At 41.2% G+C, this 14386-nt stretch overlaps 1 protein-coding gene across 3 annotated transcripts; it reads left to right on the top strand.

Annotated features, from left to right (window-relative positions):
• Window positions 1-212: 212 nt before the first annotated feature.
• On the top strand, window positions 213-13903 carry LOC133963132 (phosphatidate phosphatase LPIN2-like). 3 transcript variants are annotated; one of them, XM_062398232.1, is made up of 20 exons: window positions 213-328; window positions 3891-4091; window positions 4188-4283; window positions 4389-4657; window positions 5664-5771; window positions 5924-6029; window positions 6172-6934; window positions 7043-7136; window positions 7671-7858; window positions 7948-8041; window positions 8144-8213; window positions 8407-8499; window positions 8795-8853; window positions 9516-9666; window positions 9771-9919; window positions 10032-10118; window positions 10592-10744; window positions 11026-11140; window positions 12029-12132; window positions 12315-13903. In XM_062398232.1, exons 2-20 carry the CDS (start codon window positions 3900-3902, stop codon window positions 12463-12465), a joined length of 3042 nt encoding a protein of 1013 aa, XP_062254216.1. In that variant the 5' UTR covers window positions 213-328; window positions 3891-3899; the 3' UTR covers window positions 12466-13903. The 3 variants fall into 3 exon arrangements, with proteins under 3 accessions (XP_062254216.1, XP_062254214.1, XP_062254215.1); XM_062398230.1 differs by having other exon boundaries at window positions 5921-6029; XM_062398231.1 differs by having other exon boundaries at window positions 213-341; window positions 5921-6029.
• Window positions 13904-14386: the final 483 nt, after the last annotated feature.

Genomic DNA, 14386 nt, shown 5'->3' with positions numbered 1-14386 from the left:
GTTCATGATTTTAATGAATCGCAAAATATCATAACCTCATTGCCTGGCTGACGAATTTCACAGAGAAAAATAAAAACCCGAAGAACTTTAGCGTCCTTTAGTAATTTTGCTTACGTAATAAAGCAGGAGGCGGGGCCTACTTGCTTTTCCCGTGTAATCATTGGCTGCCGGAGTGATCGACCGGTGAGGTGCGCAGGCGCAGTGGACTTGCAAGCGTTGGGGATGGCTGTTGTTTTGTCCATCTGACGAGCTGCCGGAAGGCAAACTGCTCTCATCACTAACACAAGAGGAACAAACTCCCTGACACGTCCATCGCGCCTCCAGCCCAGTGAGTAGTCCGGGTCAGTGTGGTTCTAAACATGTCAAACATTCCGTTTCACTTGCTGTAACTTTAAACGTAGCTTTCTGACCCATCGAAGAGAGGTTACAACACTTCGCTGTCAACTCAAGCTACTTTGCTAATGACGTGTAAATGTACTTCGGGTGTTCTCCCCTCTGTCTCTTAACTGCAGTGGTGTTACTGGTTTTGAGAGTTTTTTTATTGTCAGAAGAAAGATAGTTGATAGTTTGGGTCACCGACGCCGGAACGTGACGCACAGTCTTTGATATGAGAACCATACGTGTTCAAACTGTTGCGGAAGTTAAGTTGAGTTGGTGGTAAACAGTCACCTGCGTGCGTTTAATACGTATCCACACTGGATACTATGGGATTTAATTAATTTTCTTTTGTTGGATTGTGTTTTCTCTCTCACCAAACTACCCCCCCAGTATGATCATACAATCGGAAGTTATAGACTTTTTATTTTAACGGTGATAAACAGAAGAGGACACAGACTGTCTAGCTTTAGAGGGAGGTAACCTGTCTGCTTGGACACAGAGGTCAGTCAGAGCCGAGACATCTCTTTCCACATCCTTGACACAGCACACACTTGGCTCAGTGTGTGACCAGTGACTTATGACGGATGAACCACTGTCGTCTCGTGATGAAACTCGACAGAAAACGAATGATCAAGAACTTAAATTCTTGATCACACACTAAATGATTTAATGAAGCAAAATTCCAGATTGACTTTTCTTCCTATTCGATGCTCAGAAGTTTGGATCAATTTAAACGGAATGTTTTTTAGTTCTGGGTCTGGAGACGTCGCCCTGGACTTTCAAAACTTTTTAGTTTTCTTTTGCAGCCCTAGTGTTGTCGACATCAGTTTGAATTCCTCGATGAGAAGTGAAATTAGAGGATGTGAATATTGGAATTATGCTAATTTAACCTGTTGTGATACAGAGAGAAATATCAACTACAGATCCTACTTTTGAGCCATGTACCCCAGTATTAACCGCCACACTTTTTCCTTCCTGTCATTCGTCTACAACACGACAATTTCACAACCATTGTCTCCGCTTAGATTTAGTTCTTTCTTCTTTTGAAATAGTGCTGACTTGGCAGTTTCATTGATGTATTACTTTCAATCATATACAATTAGAAAAGATGGAACAGACACAGAAAGGGTCCATGTGTGTTATACATCGAGTTCCTCAGCCGTTGAATAATTTACAGGACAGACCCGAATGGTGTTTTCTTTTTACTACATAACAGGGCTGACTAGCTACATCAACTCTAACGTTAGACATCATTTTTCCTATCAGACCTACCTTTTTATCATGTCCTCCCCGTCTGGCAGCACAGGCAGCGCCATCCATCAAAGTTAGCGTGTTATATGCTTGATTTCCTCCCAGGTCCTGTGAAGGATTTTTTTTTCTCCCGGTGTTGACAGAGTGTGACAGCCAGAGAGTCCCCTCAACTTTGATGGCCCAGAGAGCTGTGGTCAAGCCCAGAAAGAGTGTGGTCCATCGGCCTGTGTGTGAGGGGATTCTCATGCCAACTGTGTTTGAATAGACCGACCAGGCCTTTCAGAAACTGCTGGTCTGGCTGTCATGTGCAGCGTAAAGTGAGGAAGTATGAATTCGGTGTGACAGTGGGGTTTGTGTGAGTGTGTTTAGCGTGTGCCTGTCAACTTGTGTGAGCAAGAGGAAGCATTGGTGTGTGACTGAATATACTAGGCCTCTCTCATGGTTCGTTGTATTTTGCATCCGAGCTGAGAACACAGAGGACTGAAGTGCTGTCATTTCTAATAACCACTGATCTGATTTAGCCAGACTTATGTATCTATGACTTGGCTTGCTGGTTTTGTTAAGCCAGAGCAAACTAAATTTAGCCTTACAGCCTCTGAAAAAAGTGGAAGAGTGCCCGTGGGTCATGGGGTAGAGTAGCCTGAGGTTTGAGAGGCAGCCGAGGATTGTGGGGAATGGAGCTGACAGGTTCCTGTGGTGGAAATGGAGGTAAAGTTCCTTGACACCGTTCCCGAGTTCCTGTGGCGGGAAAAAACGTTATATTGGTGGCGTATGGCAGAGAGGAGGTCAAGGGAACACAGCCGGTTTGGGAAGGAACATCTGCATCCTTCTCTGTGGGTAAGGCATGAGACCATGTGTCCATTGTGTAGGTGTGTCCAACGTGATACATCCCAGTTCAGTGTTTTATGAGGTGTGTAGCAGGTTATTATTTCACGCCTTTCGGTTTGTTGTGTGGTCTGTTTGTGAGCAAGATTACGTAAAAACAACTGGGCGGATTGCCTTGAGACTTTTTAGAAGGAAGGAACCCATCACATTTTGGAGTGGATGGTGGATTTCTTTTTCACTTTCTTTTCAACCTTTTTATTGATTTCTCATAGATTAATTCATGGATCTTGATGAAAAATCCAGCAAGTTTAGCGACAGATTTTTCTGAGTGTGTTTATTTGTTGATCCAAATACAAATATGCATCTATTGAAATTTAAATGTGGTTTCAATAGGGGACTGTTGGGCCTTGCCTAAGGTTTGCACTCTCTGACAACTATTCAAGTTAAAGTTTAAAAGTGCAAAAATTCCAGTAAGAGTTACATCCAGTTTAGACATTTGTTTTAGCAGAATCAAAATATTCACCTCAGAACTTTTGAAATAAAAAGTATTTCCAGGTCGCAGGCTGTGATGGTATCTGCTTTAAATAAGCTGTACAGATACAACAGGCAACTCGTGAGGCCACCTGAGGTAACAAACTGCTCTTAAGGCTCAGAGGAGCTCATGTGATGGTCTATCCGTGTTGATGCAGGTACAAACTAGGCCATGTGATGTTTTTCGCCACCTTTGGCCAAGTTTCTCTTCTTGACTCGCTGAGACATGTTCTGTCCTGAGAGTTTATTGACCATACTTTTTAAATATCAACCACCTTTTGAACGGTTGCATCATAAACTCTTTACTCGTGGACCTTTATGGCTGAATGAGTCACATTTTGAACGTATGATGTTAGTCCACTTAGTGAATCCTTTCACATAATCATGATGACTGACTCAGAACAATGACTTCAGTAGTTCCTTTTGACTGTGACAAACCTCTAGATAAGTGCTTTAGTAGATCTCATCACCTTTAGACCATTATTCATGATCAGGAATCAAGATCTGATTCCAAAGGTCAGGATTGTTTAGTCAAAACATTAGAAGTTCTTCGATTTGCAGTCACTACCAGTATTCAGGGAAACGTCTGTGGTTCTTTTACCTTAAAATCTGAAATCGTCTCTTTTCTTTGTGTGAAACAGGTACTCTATTTTACAAATGTTTAATGTTTGCTGTGTTAAGCATTTTCAAGTGTACTTCATGTTTTTTATTGAATGACCACTGTGACGTGTTGAGTTCTATTCACCATAAATGGAGGACATTGCTGTTGATTGTTGCTGACATTGTAAAAAGAGTGTAGGAACAAGCACCAGTCTACACAAAGTACTGAATGTAAAGACTTTTTCTTTCTGTTTCATGCCACTGGGCCTCACTAGTCTCACTTCTTCTGTTGTTTTTGCTTACAGTCCCAGACCATGAATATTGTGGGCCAGTTAGCAGAGACGGTGTTTGTGACGGTGAAGGAGCTGTACCGTGGCCTGAACCCTGCCACGCTCACCGGAGGGATCGATGTCATCGTGGTCCGGCAGCCTGATGGATCGTTCCAGTGTTCCCCCTTCCACGTCCGCTTTGGCAAGCTCGGAGTTCTGCGCTCGAAGGAGAAAATTGTGAGTTTTTTTGATTCTTTGAACTCAGATCTTCATTTTCTGCTGCTTCGTGGTCTGTTTGCTTGTATGTCACTATGTTCATCATTTTGTTTTTAGGTGGACATTGAAATAAATGGAGAATGTGTTGACCTGCACATGAAGCTGGGAGACAATGGAGAAGCTTTTTTTGTGGAACAAAATGGAAATACTGAGGTAAGACAGCCAACATTAATTGGCATTAGTTCAAACTCTGTACCTTTTTTTTTTAACCTTATTTTCCTTTTTAACATTTGATAACTTTCTTTTGGTCCCGCTCAGGCCGAGGTCCCAGCGCATCTCTGCACCTCTCCAATTCCCACTGAGGTCCCTGAGGAGACAGAGGAGGCACCCGAGGGATCCTCCTTTGCCGGGTCTGGTGCTCGTAGGAAGAAACGCCGCCGCAAACGCATGCGCTCGGATACTCACCTGAGAGAAGAGAACTCGTCCTCCGATGAGAGAGAACGAGAGAAGGAGTGGGAGAGAGAAAGTGATCAGGGTGGACCGGAGAGTCCTGGTCAAGAGGATCTCGCCTCACCGTTACAACTCAGGTCAGTAGTTGGGTTTTTATCGTGAATCATATCATATGTTCTGTGTCTTATCTTCTTAACATCTACTGGAACTACCAGTAACCACGGACACTTTATGGCTGAAGTCGCCACATAGAACTCCTTTCATCATATGTCCTGTATGTCTGCGTTCTCTTCTTCAAATCTTGTGACTAAAGAGATTCTGCTTGGAATTGTCTCCAATGATTTGTAGCATATCATATGGCTACAATGTCTTTTTTTGCCAATATATCGGATGTATCTGATCTATTTGCTGAAATTCAAAACTCTTTTTACAGAACACAATGTAGGAAAACATACTTGGGGTCATTTAGTGATGGTGTTATCATATAGTTTGTCCAGTAGAGTCAAATCTTATGCATTTGTTTATAGTGCTCATATCCATGTTTGTTGCACAAGTAGCAGAGTAGACATCACAGCCGAACAGACGGTTGTACAGAGTCAAGCTAACTAGTTTGTGAAAGACAAGTTAATAAACATATATATACAAGAAGAATATAGGTTGATATATATCAACATCAGAATTCATTACTGCCGAAAATCTCTATCATCCCCAAACCTCCAGTATCTGGGGCTGTAATTGTCCCCCTTTGATTAATCCACAAATTCAGATAGCAATGATGTATGCAAAGCCGAATACTATAATTTACTAAATACTATTTTGGTAAAGCTGTTATATAATGACAATAATATATCAAAATTAAGTCATTATTAATTCTCTGTGAAGAAAAGCCCCTGCCAGAATCAAATACTACTATTTTTCTTATTTTATTGTATAGTGTGTAATTACTTGAGCATTGTTAGAAGAGAGCCTGAGACTCAAGCATTTCACTGCCAGCGACTGCTTAATGTTATTGTTGTGCATTTGACAAATAAAAATCTTGATCTTGATCTTGAAAAAGAGTCAGCCCAAAGCAGCTAAATATGTACAGAGCTACACACTGTTATGTTGATTCTCCTCTAAAAATCCTCTTGTGTTTGTGTAAAGTAAATCAGTGTACTACTCGCTGTCTGAAGAGCTAAGTGAAGAGTTGAGTCCCACGCAGACCAGAGACACTCGCCCGCACTCGGACGGAGAACAGTCGCCCTTGGAAAGGTGAGGAAGATTCATTTTTACAATAAATTAGTGAATTGATTTGTTTGTGTTTAGCAGTTTCACTGGCAGGCAGTTTGAAATCAGTGCTCACTGATTTATGCGGTGTCACTTCCGTTCTTAAAATGTTTTCTGTATTTCCCTCTCATTAGCAGCAGCGTGTTTTATAGTCGGCCGTCTTCTCCTAAGAGCGACTCAGAGCTTTTTCTTAAACCCGAAGATGAACCTCAGATGCAGTGGAACTGGGGAGGTTTTCCCATGGTATGCCAGGCAATACAAACACACACACACACACACACACACACACACACACACAGTTGAAGCTTTCATGTCCTGTCTGTGCTGTGATGAATACTGTAGATATAAGACGCTCATATTTCTCTCTTTGCTCCCCCCCTCACAGCTGTGTGAGTCAGAGAGGACACTAGTGGACTTACAGCCCATCTCCCATTCTGGGAGTTCTCATTTCTGCACAATTGAGAGACAGGACTCCTTCGATATGGGCTTGGAGCCTGTGATCAGCTGTGGAAGAGTGGGCAGCGTAACAGTGGTCAGACCACAACCCAGGACTCAGTCCCTCGACCTCAGCCACGCCATGCACAGCACTCCTTTATCCATCGAGACAAACTCTCACAGTGACCACTCCACCTCTAAGTCTTCATCATCAGGGAAGACGGATGTGGACTCAAGCCAAACACTTGAAACCACATCAGGAGAAGAAGGGAACAGAGACTCATCTCTTTATTCTGCTACTCTGAATAATGGTACTGACTCCGTTGATAGCAAAGAAAGCCCAGTCGCTATTGAGCACGTCAGCAATTTGACTGAAACAGTTGGTACAGTTATGGCGGCCGTAGAAACAAGTGAAAATATTACAGCATCATCACATCTACAACAGCCGGGAGCCTCCTCTGAACAAAGTGAACGGGGTTCAACCGGTAGTGCCCCTGTCAGTGAGGGGGACAGTGGGATAGATCCCTGTGCCGATGGAGGGGAAGAGGTCAACAGACCGGGAGTGTTGCAGGCGTCCAACGGAGACACTCTGTCCAACAGCACTGCACCAAAAGATGAAGCTGGAGACATGAGGGACGAGTCGACTGCTGCAGAGGGGTCAGCATTCCCATCTGAGATGTCTTCCAAAGTGGAGCAAGAGGGCAAGAAGAGAGGTTGTTGCTTTCTCATTCAGGAAATATTTCAAGTCTCATTTTAGACTAATGAAATATCTTAATGTCCCTTTTGTTCACTAATTGTTTTTGTGTGTCATTCGGTCACAGGTAAACGGAATCACCATCTAGAACCATCAGATATTTACTTGGACGATTTGACCTCACTGGACCCAGATGTGGCTGCACTCTATTTCCCAAAGAGGTGAGGAGTCACATATGAATATTCCTCCCTTATTACACTCATCCTGTGGTGGCTGTGCCTCAGGGGTTAAAGCAGTCATCTTCTAACTGGAAGGTTGGCAGTTCGATCTCTGTCTTCCCCATTCCGAATGCCAATGTGTCCCTGAGCAGGATACTGAACCCCACATTGTCACTTCTCATAGAGAAAAGTGCTGCACATAGATGCACTGTATGAATATGTGTGTGTGTGTGTAAAACTGTACTGTAAATCACTTTGAGTGGTCATAAAGACTAAAAAGGCAAATAAACCAATACAGACTATTTAGACCATTTACCATCTTTAGTGATCCTTGAAATCATATGGTGCAAATAATAAAAACTTAAATGTGTATGGTTTCTTCAACAATCATAGCAAAATTAATTGAAAGACACTAAAAGACATTTAGTAAGACCACAGTGTCCACAGTGAATGGTTTCCATTGATACGGCGATAGTGCTGTCGTTTCTGTAAAATGATTCCTCATTGAAATTATATAACTGTGTGTCGTCCCTGCAGTGAAGCAGAGGGAGCGTCTCAGCAAGGAGCGGAGCAGGGCTCACTCTCAGGGAGTCAATCCCCTCACTCAGTGGGCAGCGGGGCCATAGACAGCGGCACAGAGTACCTGTCAGACTCCACCTCCTACAACATGGACATCAGCATGTCCCTCTGCGGACGAGAGGGCGGCACCAGCCAGATCACCAAAGGTACATGGGTTTTTAATTATTTATGCTGCTTCATGAGGAAATGGGACAGAGTTAAATCAGTCACCATGATGCTTTTTCTCTTACTCCAGAAAAGTTTATGGAGCACATTGTGACCTACCAGGATTTTTCTAACAACCCAGGGATCATTGAGGATCCAAGTCTCGTCATCTGCATCAACTCCAAGTAAGAATTAAGGAAATTTAATGAAATTAGGTAATGAAGTGACTCAAATTGTCAACATGCTAATTTGTATGATTGTTCATGAGCTGTTTTCATCTTCCACAGCTATTATAACTGGGCAGTCGCTGCCCCAATGGTCTTGTCAATGACAACTTTCCAGAAAAACCTTCCCAAGGTATTTCATGGTTTCTAAATCAGACCACATTAACATACCTATTAAGTTCTGTAACTATAATTAATGTTTTCATCAAGTTCTATTTTATTATTATACATGATATAACTACAGACATCAACATCTTACTTAGATGATGACTATGATGCAAGGATTAATTTAATCGTCGCTCTCTTTGTGGATGTGTGTCTTACAGACTTCGATAGAGCGGTTGGTGAAAGACAAGATGCCCAAGAAGTCTGGACGCTGGTGGTTTTCCTGGAGGAGAAGAGACATTGACAAAAACCAAGTCAGAGCTCCTGTTATGGTTATTCATTGAAAGAAATGATACATGTTAGGACCTAAATAATAATAACACAATAACCACAAAGCAGAAAGTTAAACAGGGTTGTTTTTTTGAGGAGTGGCCTTGTTAGCTATGGTTGTTTTTTAGAGGAAATAAGAGCATACAGATGAAAGAAATGAACAGATAAGATTGAAAGCAACTTTTCACTTCTAAGTGTGTTTGTAAAAAAAAAAACACTATTGCCACTTTGGTTATTAGGTAGTAATGTTACTGATTATATAATTTAATTGTTTTACAGCTGAACAACTCTAAGGAGGCACAAGAGGAGCAGCTGGTCAGTGTTCCTTCCACAGTGAAGTAAGGCACCTCACAAAAGAAATGATCAAACTCAAGTTTTCAAATCCTGGATGATCTGTTTCAGCCGGTCCTGCACATGTACAGATGCTCGACAGATTTCTTAAGTTTGAGCTTAGATATTCAGTCTGGTGGCTGGACAGACACAACCCTCCAGTACATTTTGTATTAACCTATATTTCCTGTATTTGAATGCTATATTTTTTAAAGATGTCTCTTTTTAAGATTAATTATCTATGCATCTGAAGAAGCTCCTCATAGGCACCACAATACTAAAACTAATTAATTGGGGGGAAATTGATTGAGAGAAATTATTCAATGGTTTTGTTTTTAATAGAGAAAGATATTTCTGAATCAATTCAAAGCATCATACTGTAGTTCAAATTTGGGCCTCCAGGGTACGCCAAAGCTTCATTCATAAAAGGATGTTGCTCTATGAATATTCTCAAAAACAACTGTCATGACTGTTGATGATCATAAACCACAAGTATCTACATCAACATGTGACAAACTAAAAGCTTATAATAGCTCATACAGAAAATACATAATTTTATTTTCATGTACAATAACTTACCTTGTCAGTGTTTCTGTCAGGAATATTAATAATGAACAATGATTTAAAAAAAATCATAACTTATATTCAATCATATGTGTTGTTTCCCCAGAGCCACACTTGATGACATCGAGAGTGATGAGGTGGCGGGGCTCGGACGGAAAGCAACGCTCGTATCCAGCCAATCAACAGAAACCCTTATTGCGACTCAGTGTATCAGCCAGATGTACCGCAAATCACTCCGCCTGACCTCTAAACAGATAGTAAAAGATGCTTTCAACTACACACTCATTCTACTGTCAAATATACATTCAGTGTTTTGCGAATGTATTTATGGTTTTGTGCACTTTTCTGCTGTCTCACCCAGGAACACTTAAACCTGCGTGAGGGAGCCAACAAGGTGGTGTTCAGTGTGACTACACAATACCAAGGCACCTGTCGCTGTGAGGCTGCCATCTACCTGTGGAACTGGGACGACCGGGTCATCATTTCAGACATAGACGGCACCATCACCAAGTAAAACAATCGTGATTGCATACAAGAAGTCCGACAGACAATTTAAAAAAAATGACTTGAAAGATGCACTGTCACTGTGTTATGAGTATTCTTGACTTCCTTTGTCTTGCAGGTCTGATGCTCTCGGTCATATTCTACCTCAGTTTGGAAAAGACTGGACGCACAAAGGCATCGCCAAACTCTACCACAAAATACACCAGTAAGGGAAAATAAAGTTGTCTTCATTTAGTTTCCTGTTCTATTGTTCCTTCGTTACTGTTTGTTTTAAACAGATTTTTCCCTCACATGACTCGCACCATAACAAGTAAAAACAGATGGGAGACACCTCCTGCTGGTGATTTCATTCTGATGTCATTCTAGATGCAGCTGATTTGTCTAATGTGCATCACCCTGTTGGCCTGTTTTCCTCATTTTCATGCATCTTGTGTTGAGCTCTTAAAACGAGCGCAGCTGTCAGTTAATTGAAAAAAGACACAATTCCATTTGGGCTGCTAATATTTTCTCACACATTCCCGAAGAAAAGAGATGCGCCACATGCGTGAGGTTGAACGAGATGATGAAAGTATTTAGCGGACTAATGCTCCACATCAGCTACACCCACAAGAGCTGGAAAACATGTTTTGTTCATTTTGTGAAACTAAAATGCAGATGTGGTTGTTTGTGTCCTTGCAGAAACGGTTATAAAATCCTGTATTGTTCAGCGAGGGCTATAGGTATGGCTGCCATCACAAAGGAGTACCTGCAGTGGGTCAATGACAGAGGCACTGTGCTTCCTAAAGGCCCTGTACTGCTGGCTCCCAGCAGCCTCTTTTCAGCTCTGCACAGGTAAATAATGCATACCACTAATATGCATTCCAGATGTTGTGCTAAGTGTTCTGATTCACATTAGTATATAGGATGTGGAGTTTTACTTCTGTTTCTTTGTCATTAAATATCTCATGAAATCACCATGTAGAGAATAGTTAGCACTGCTCATTACCCCTCTGGGGAGCTCCTCTGAGACGAAGATGTACAGATTATGCTCGGTGACTACACTGTGAAACAAATAAATGTGTTCAAGGAGGAAGAACATTTGAATGATTCACTGTCCCTCTCAAACTGTGCAGAGAGGTGATTGAGAAGAAGCCAGAGGTGTTTAAAGTGGCTTGCCTCAGTGACATCAAGGACCTGTTCAACCAGCAGAAACGGCCATTCTACGCCGCCTTCGGCAACAGGACCAACGTGAGTAAAATGAAAACCGGAAATATCACATAGCTTTTTTTACTTTGTAAAGTCCCCTTGAGTAAATGCATCTTGTGATTTGGCACTATACAAATACAACTGAATGCATTGAGTATTTAGACCATGACACTTGACATTTATTAGCTCAGGTGCTTCACATATCTTGAGAATGATTTAGCTGTTTCTACACACTGACTGGAGCCCATTGGTGGTAAAGTCAACACGACGTGTAAAGCCACACGCACCCGTCTATATAAGGTCTCCCAGCTGACTCTGTCAGAGCAACAACTTCCACATGAGGTGGACGGAGTTTTCTGCAGAGCTCAGACACAGTGTTGTGTAGAGACACAGACCTGGTGAGTTCCCAAGATGCACAGAGACCCCCATGATAAAACCAGTGGCAGTACTCATAAAAAATCCTTTCTGCACCTTTTAGCACCTTTTCACTCTCTTCGCTGTCGCACACAGCCAGTGGGAATAAGGTGACAATTTGCTGTTCTGAAATAGCCTGCACTTCTCCGCTGTATCACCGGGGCTGCATTTTCATTTTAAAACTGTTTAATGCCCATCATCTAATTGAGCTAATAAGTTGTTGGTCCATTTAGGTTTTGTGGTACTTTTACTCGCTTAAATTACTTTTTGCTGGTTAGCGGTAGATTTACACATGAAGCAACACTGCTACTACAGACTGGCTCCATAAATTGTAGTCTCACAGACATAGTTTCTTAGGTGGATTCACTGAGGCCACTATATAGCTCTAATTGGTACAGTGCCAAGGTAATTATTTCTTCATCTTAGCTCAAAGTTGCAACATAGAAAATGTGCAAAAAGTAAATAGGTCTGAACATTCTCTGAATGCACTGTACGTTGCTGCCCTCTCTATTGCAGGATGCTTACGCCTACAAGCAGGTTGGAGTGCCTGACACCAGGATATTTACTGTCAACCCAAAAGGAGAGCTCACCCAGGAAAAGACCAAAGGCAACAAGTCCTCGTAAGTGCGCAACACAATGTGGGTATGGAGGGATAATATCAGAAATGAATGGGATGACTTCTATACATTCATATTCAAACATAATACAGTTTTTTTCCGCATTTAAATTTAATCTAGTTCCTAAATCAAAGTTCCGATCATTCAGAGTCTGTTTATTATAATAGTGTGTGTGTATTTTGCAGGTACTGTCACCTCAGTGAATTGGTGGAACATTTCTTCCCTGTGCTCTCTGCTGAGGGCAGCCTGTCTTCTGGCTTTGACTATCCTGAGTACAGCAGTTTCTCCTATTGGAAGGAGCCTCTGCCAGAACTGGACCTGGATGCACTAGTGTAGAAACACACCCACATCTAGCAAAACACACACGCACACGCACACACACACACGCACACACACACACACACACACACACACACACACACACACACACAAGCATCACCACTCTTGCTCAGTTCTCTCATTTTCCAGAAAGGTATTTCAATGGATCGTCCACAGCCTGCCTGAATGTTGCCTTTGATAGACCTGCCAACTGTTGAGCCTCTATTATGAGCCACTGGATAAACTGGGACATAAAGAGGCACCTGTTCTTTTTTACACTGCACTCAAATGCAGATTAAGTGGTAAAACGCATGGATTCTGCATTTGTACAATCAAACAAACCATCCTACGTTCATCTCAGTGCCCTTATAACGGCTATGGCTGTTTAGACACTGACCTAAATGGAAAAATATGGCTTTAGACTGTTTCACTGACTGCTATTGTGTGTATTACTATCAAAGTCTTTCCTAAACGTTAATTCAAGCAGAATTGTTGTCTTATAACCTCAACACTGTCATTCATACATTTGACATGGACCAAATTATTTTTATAGGGAAATAGAGAAATCAGACTAGAACATTTTAATCTATGCCTTAATTCCTGCGAACAGACCTTGAAATGAAATGCTTATACTCACTTTAATATAAATCACCATAATGTGACTAAGTGAAACAGACCCACTCACACGTAGCTGCAAGACCAACTGTCCCTTTATTCCATGGACATTGTTTCGATTGTGTTTGTGTATTCATGACAACAGAGAATGTCTTTGTGTTTTAGTGTTGTGAGGAGGAGGAGGAGGAGGAGGAGGAGGAGGAGGAGGAGGAGTTTTTATAGCTGCATGTACCAGGCAACCAAATATGGTGTGTGTGTATTTAAAACAATTTCATTTATTCTTTATTCTTCTTCTTTTAGTCTTGTTTGTCTAGAATGAGTGTGAGATACAGTAGGTGGAATTCGTCCTGATCAGTGTTTAGCATCATTAGTTTAGTCTTAAAGTAGCAGTAGCCTCAGGAGTGAAGACCCCTTTAAGAGCAATAAGGACTGAGTCAAAGCTCAATATGGAGTTAGAGCTGCTTGTAAAGTGCAATAGATTTATTTTTGATTCCGAACACAAGGACTGTTCTAACAAAGCTGATCATTGTCAAGTAACACAAAGCACATTTCAACTCTTCCTACGAGCTTCGGCACCACCATGTTTAGAAATGTTTGTGCACTACATGAGGCGAGGTGGGTCAGCCTGACAATGACTTTTACTCCAGATGTGTAACACACCGAGGGAGTGGTGGGGTTTAAAGTAGTGATTTATCCTGGCACTGTGCCTTTATACTACCACAACAATGTTTTATTTATTGTCCTTGCATATCTTTCATCATCAAACTGTGTGGGGATGCATTAGAGACGAATTATTTTATTTTAAAACCAATTTAAAGAAATATAAATTAAATATAAACACAAACAATGCCTGCTGTCTTTATTGTCCAGTTAAAAGGTGAAACGAGAGATAATGTTAATATTTACATTCAATACACATTTTCATTGATACTGCATACATTCAATTAACTAGTGCTTCAAATTTTGTGCATATATGATGATTTTTTTTTAAGTTATTTATAGGGCATGACAATCACTCCTTAGTCTTTATTGCTTATAAATGCCTTTAGCCAAAACAAGTGTAAAAAGGAGAGGAAAAAAACTGAGACAAGGGAAATGAAGAGGAAAACAGTAGAGAGGACTTTGTTTTTCAATATATTGTCCGGTTAAATATTATGTAAAAAAAACAAAGGAGCTTACATCTTGTGAATATGTGAATATCGACCTCTGTAAGTTGATTTTAAAATTAGTTAATTTTAAGTTAAATCTGGTTGTTTTATCCTTTGGTTAGGTCATTTGATATTATTTATTTCGTTGTGAAATAGTACTTATTATAACTATTATT

Source organism: Platichthys flesus, chromosome 2 (genome assembly GCF_949316205.1).
Source record: "Platichthys flesus chromosome 2, fPlaFle2.1, whole genome shotgun sequence".
NCBI lineage: Eukaryota > Metazoa > Chordata > Actinopteri > Pleuronectiformes > Pleuronectidae > Platichthys > Platichthys flesus.
This window is presented reverse-complemented; position numbering and strand designations above follow the sequence as displayed.

Excerpts from the sequence above, each read along its gene's own strand:
- LOC133963132 (XM_062398230.1), top strand. The coding sequence starts at position 3,900 with ATGAATATTGTGGGCCAGTTAGCAGAGACGGTGTTTGTGACGGTGAAG. Across the intron at positions 8,214-8,406 it reads TCCAGAAAAACCTTCCCAAG|ACTTCGATAGAGCGGTTGGT; the intron begins GTATTTCATGGT and ends TGTGTCTTACAG. Across the intron at positions 11,141-12,028 it reads CCTTCGGCAACAGGACCAAC|GATGCTTACGCCTACAAGCA; the intron begins GTGAGTAAAATG and ends TCTCTATTGCAG.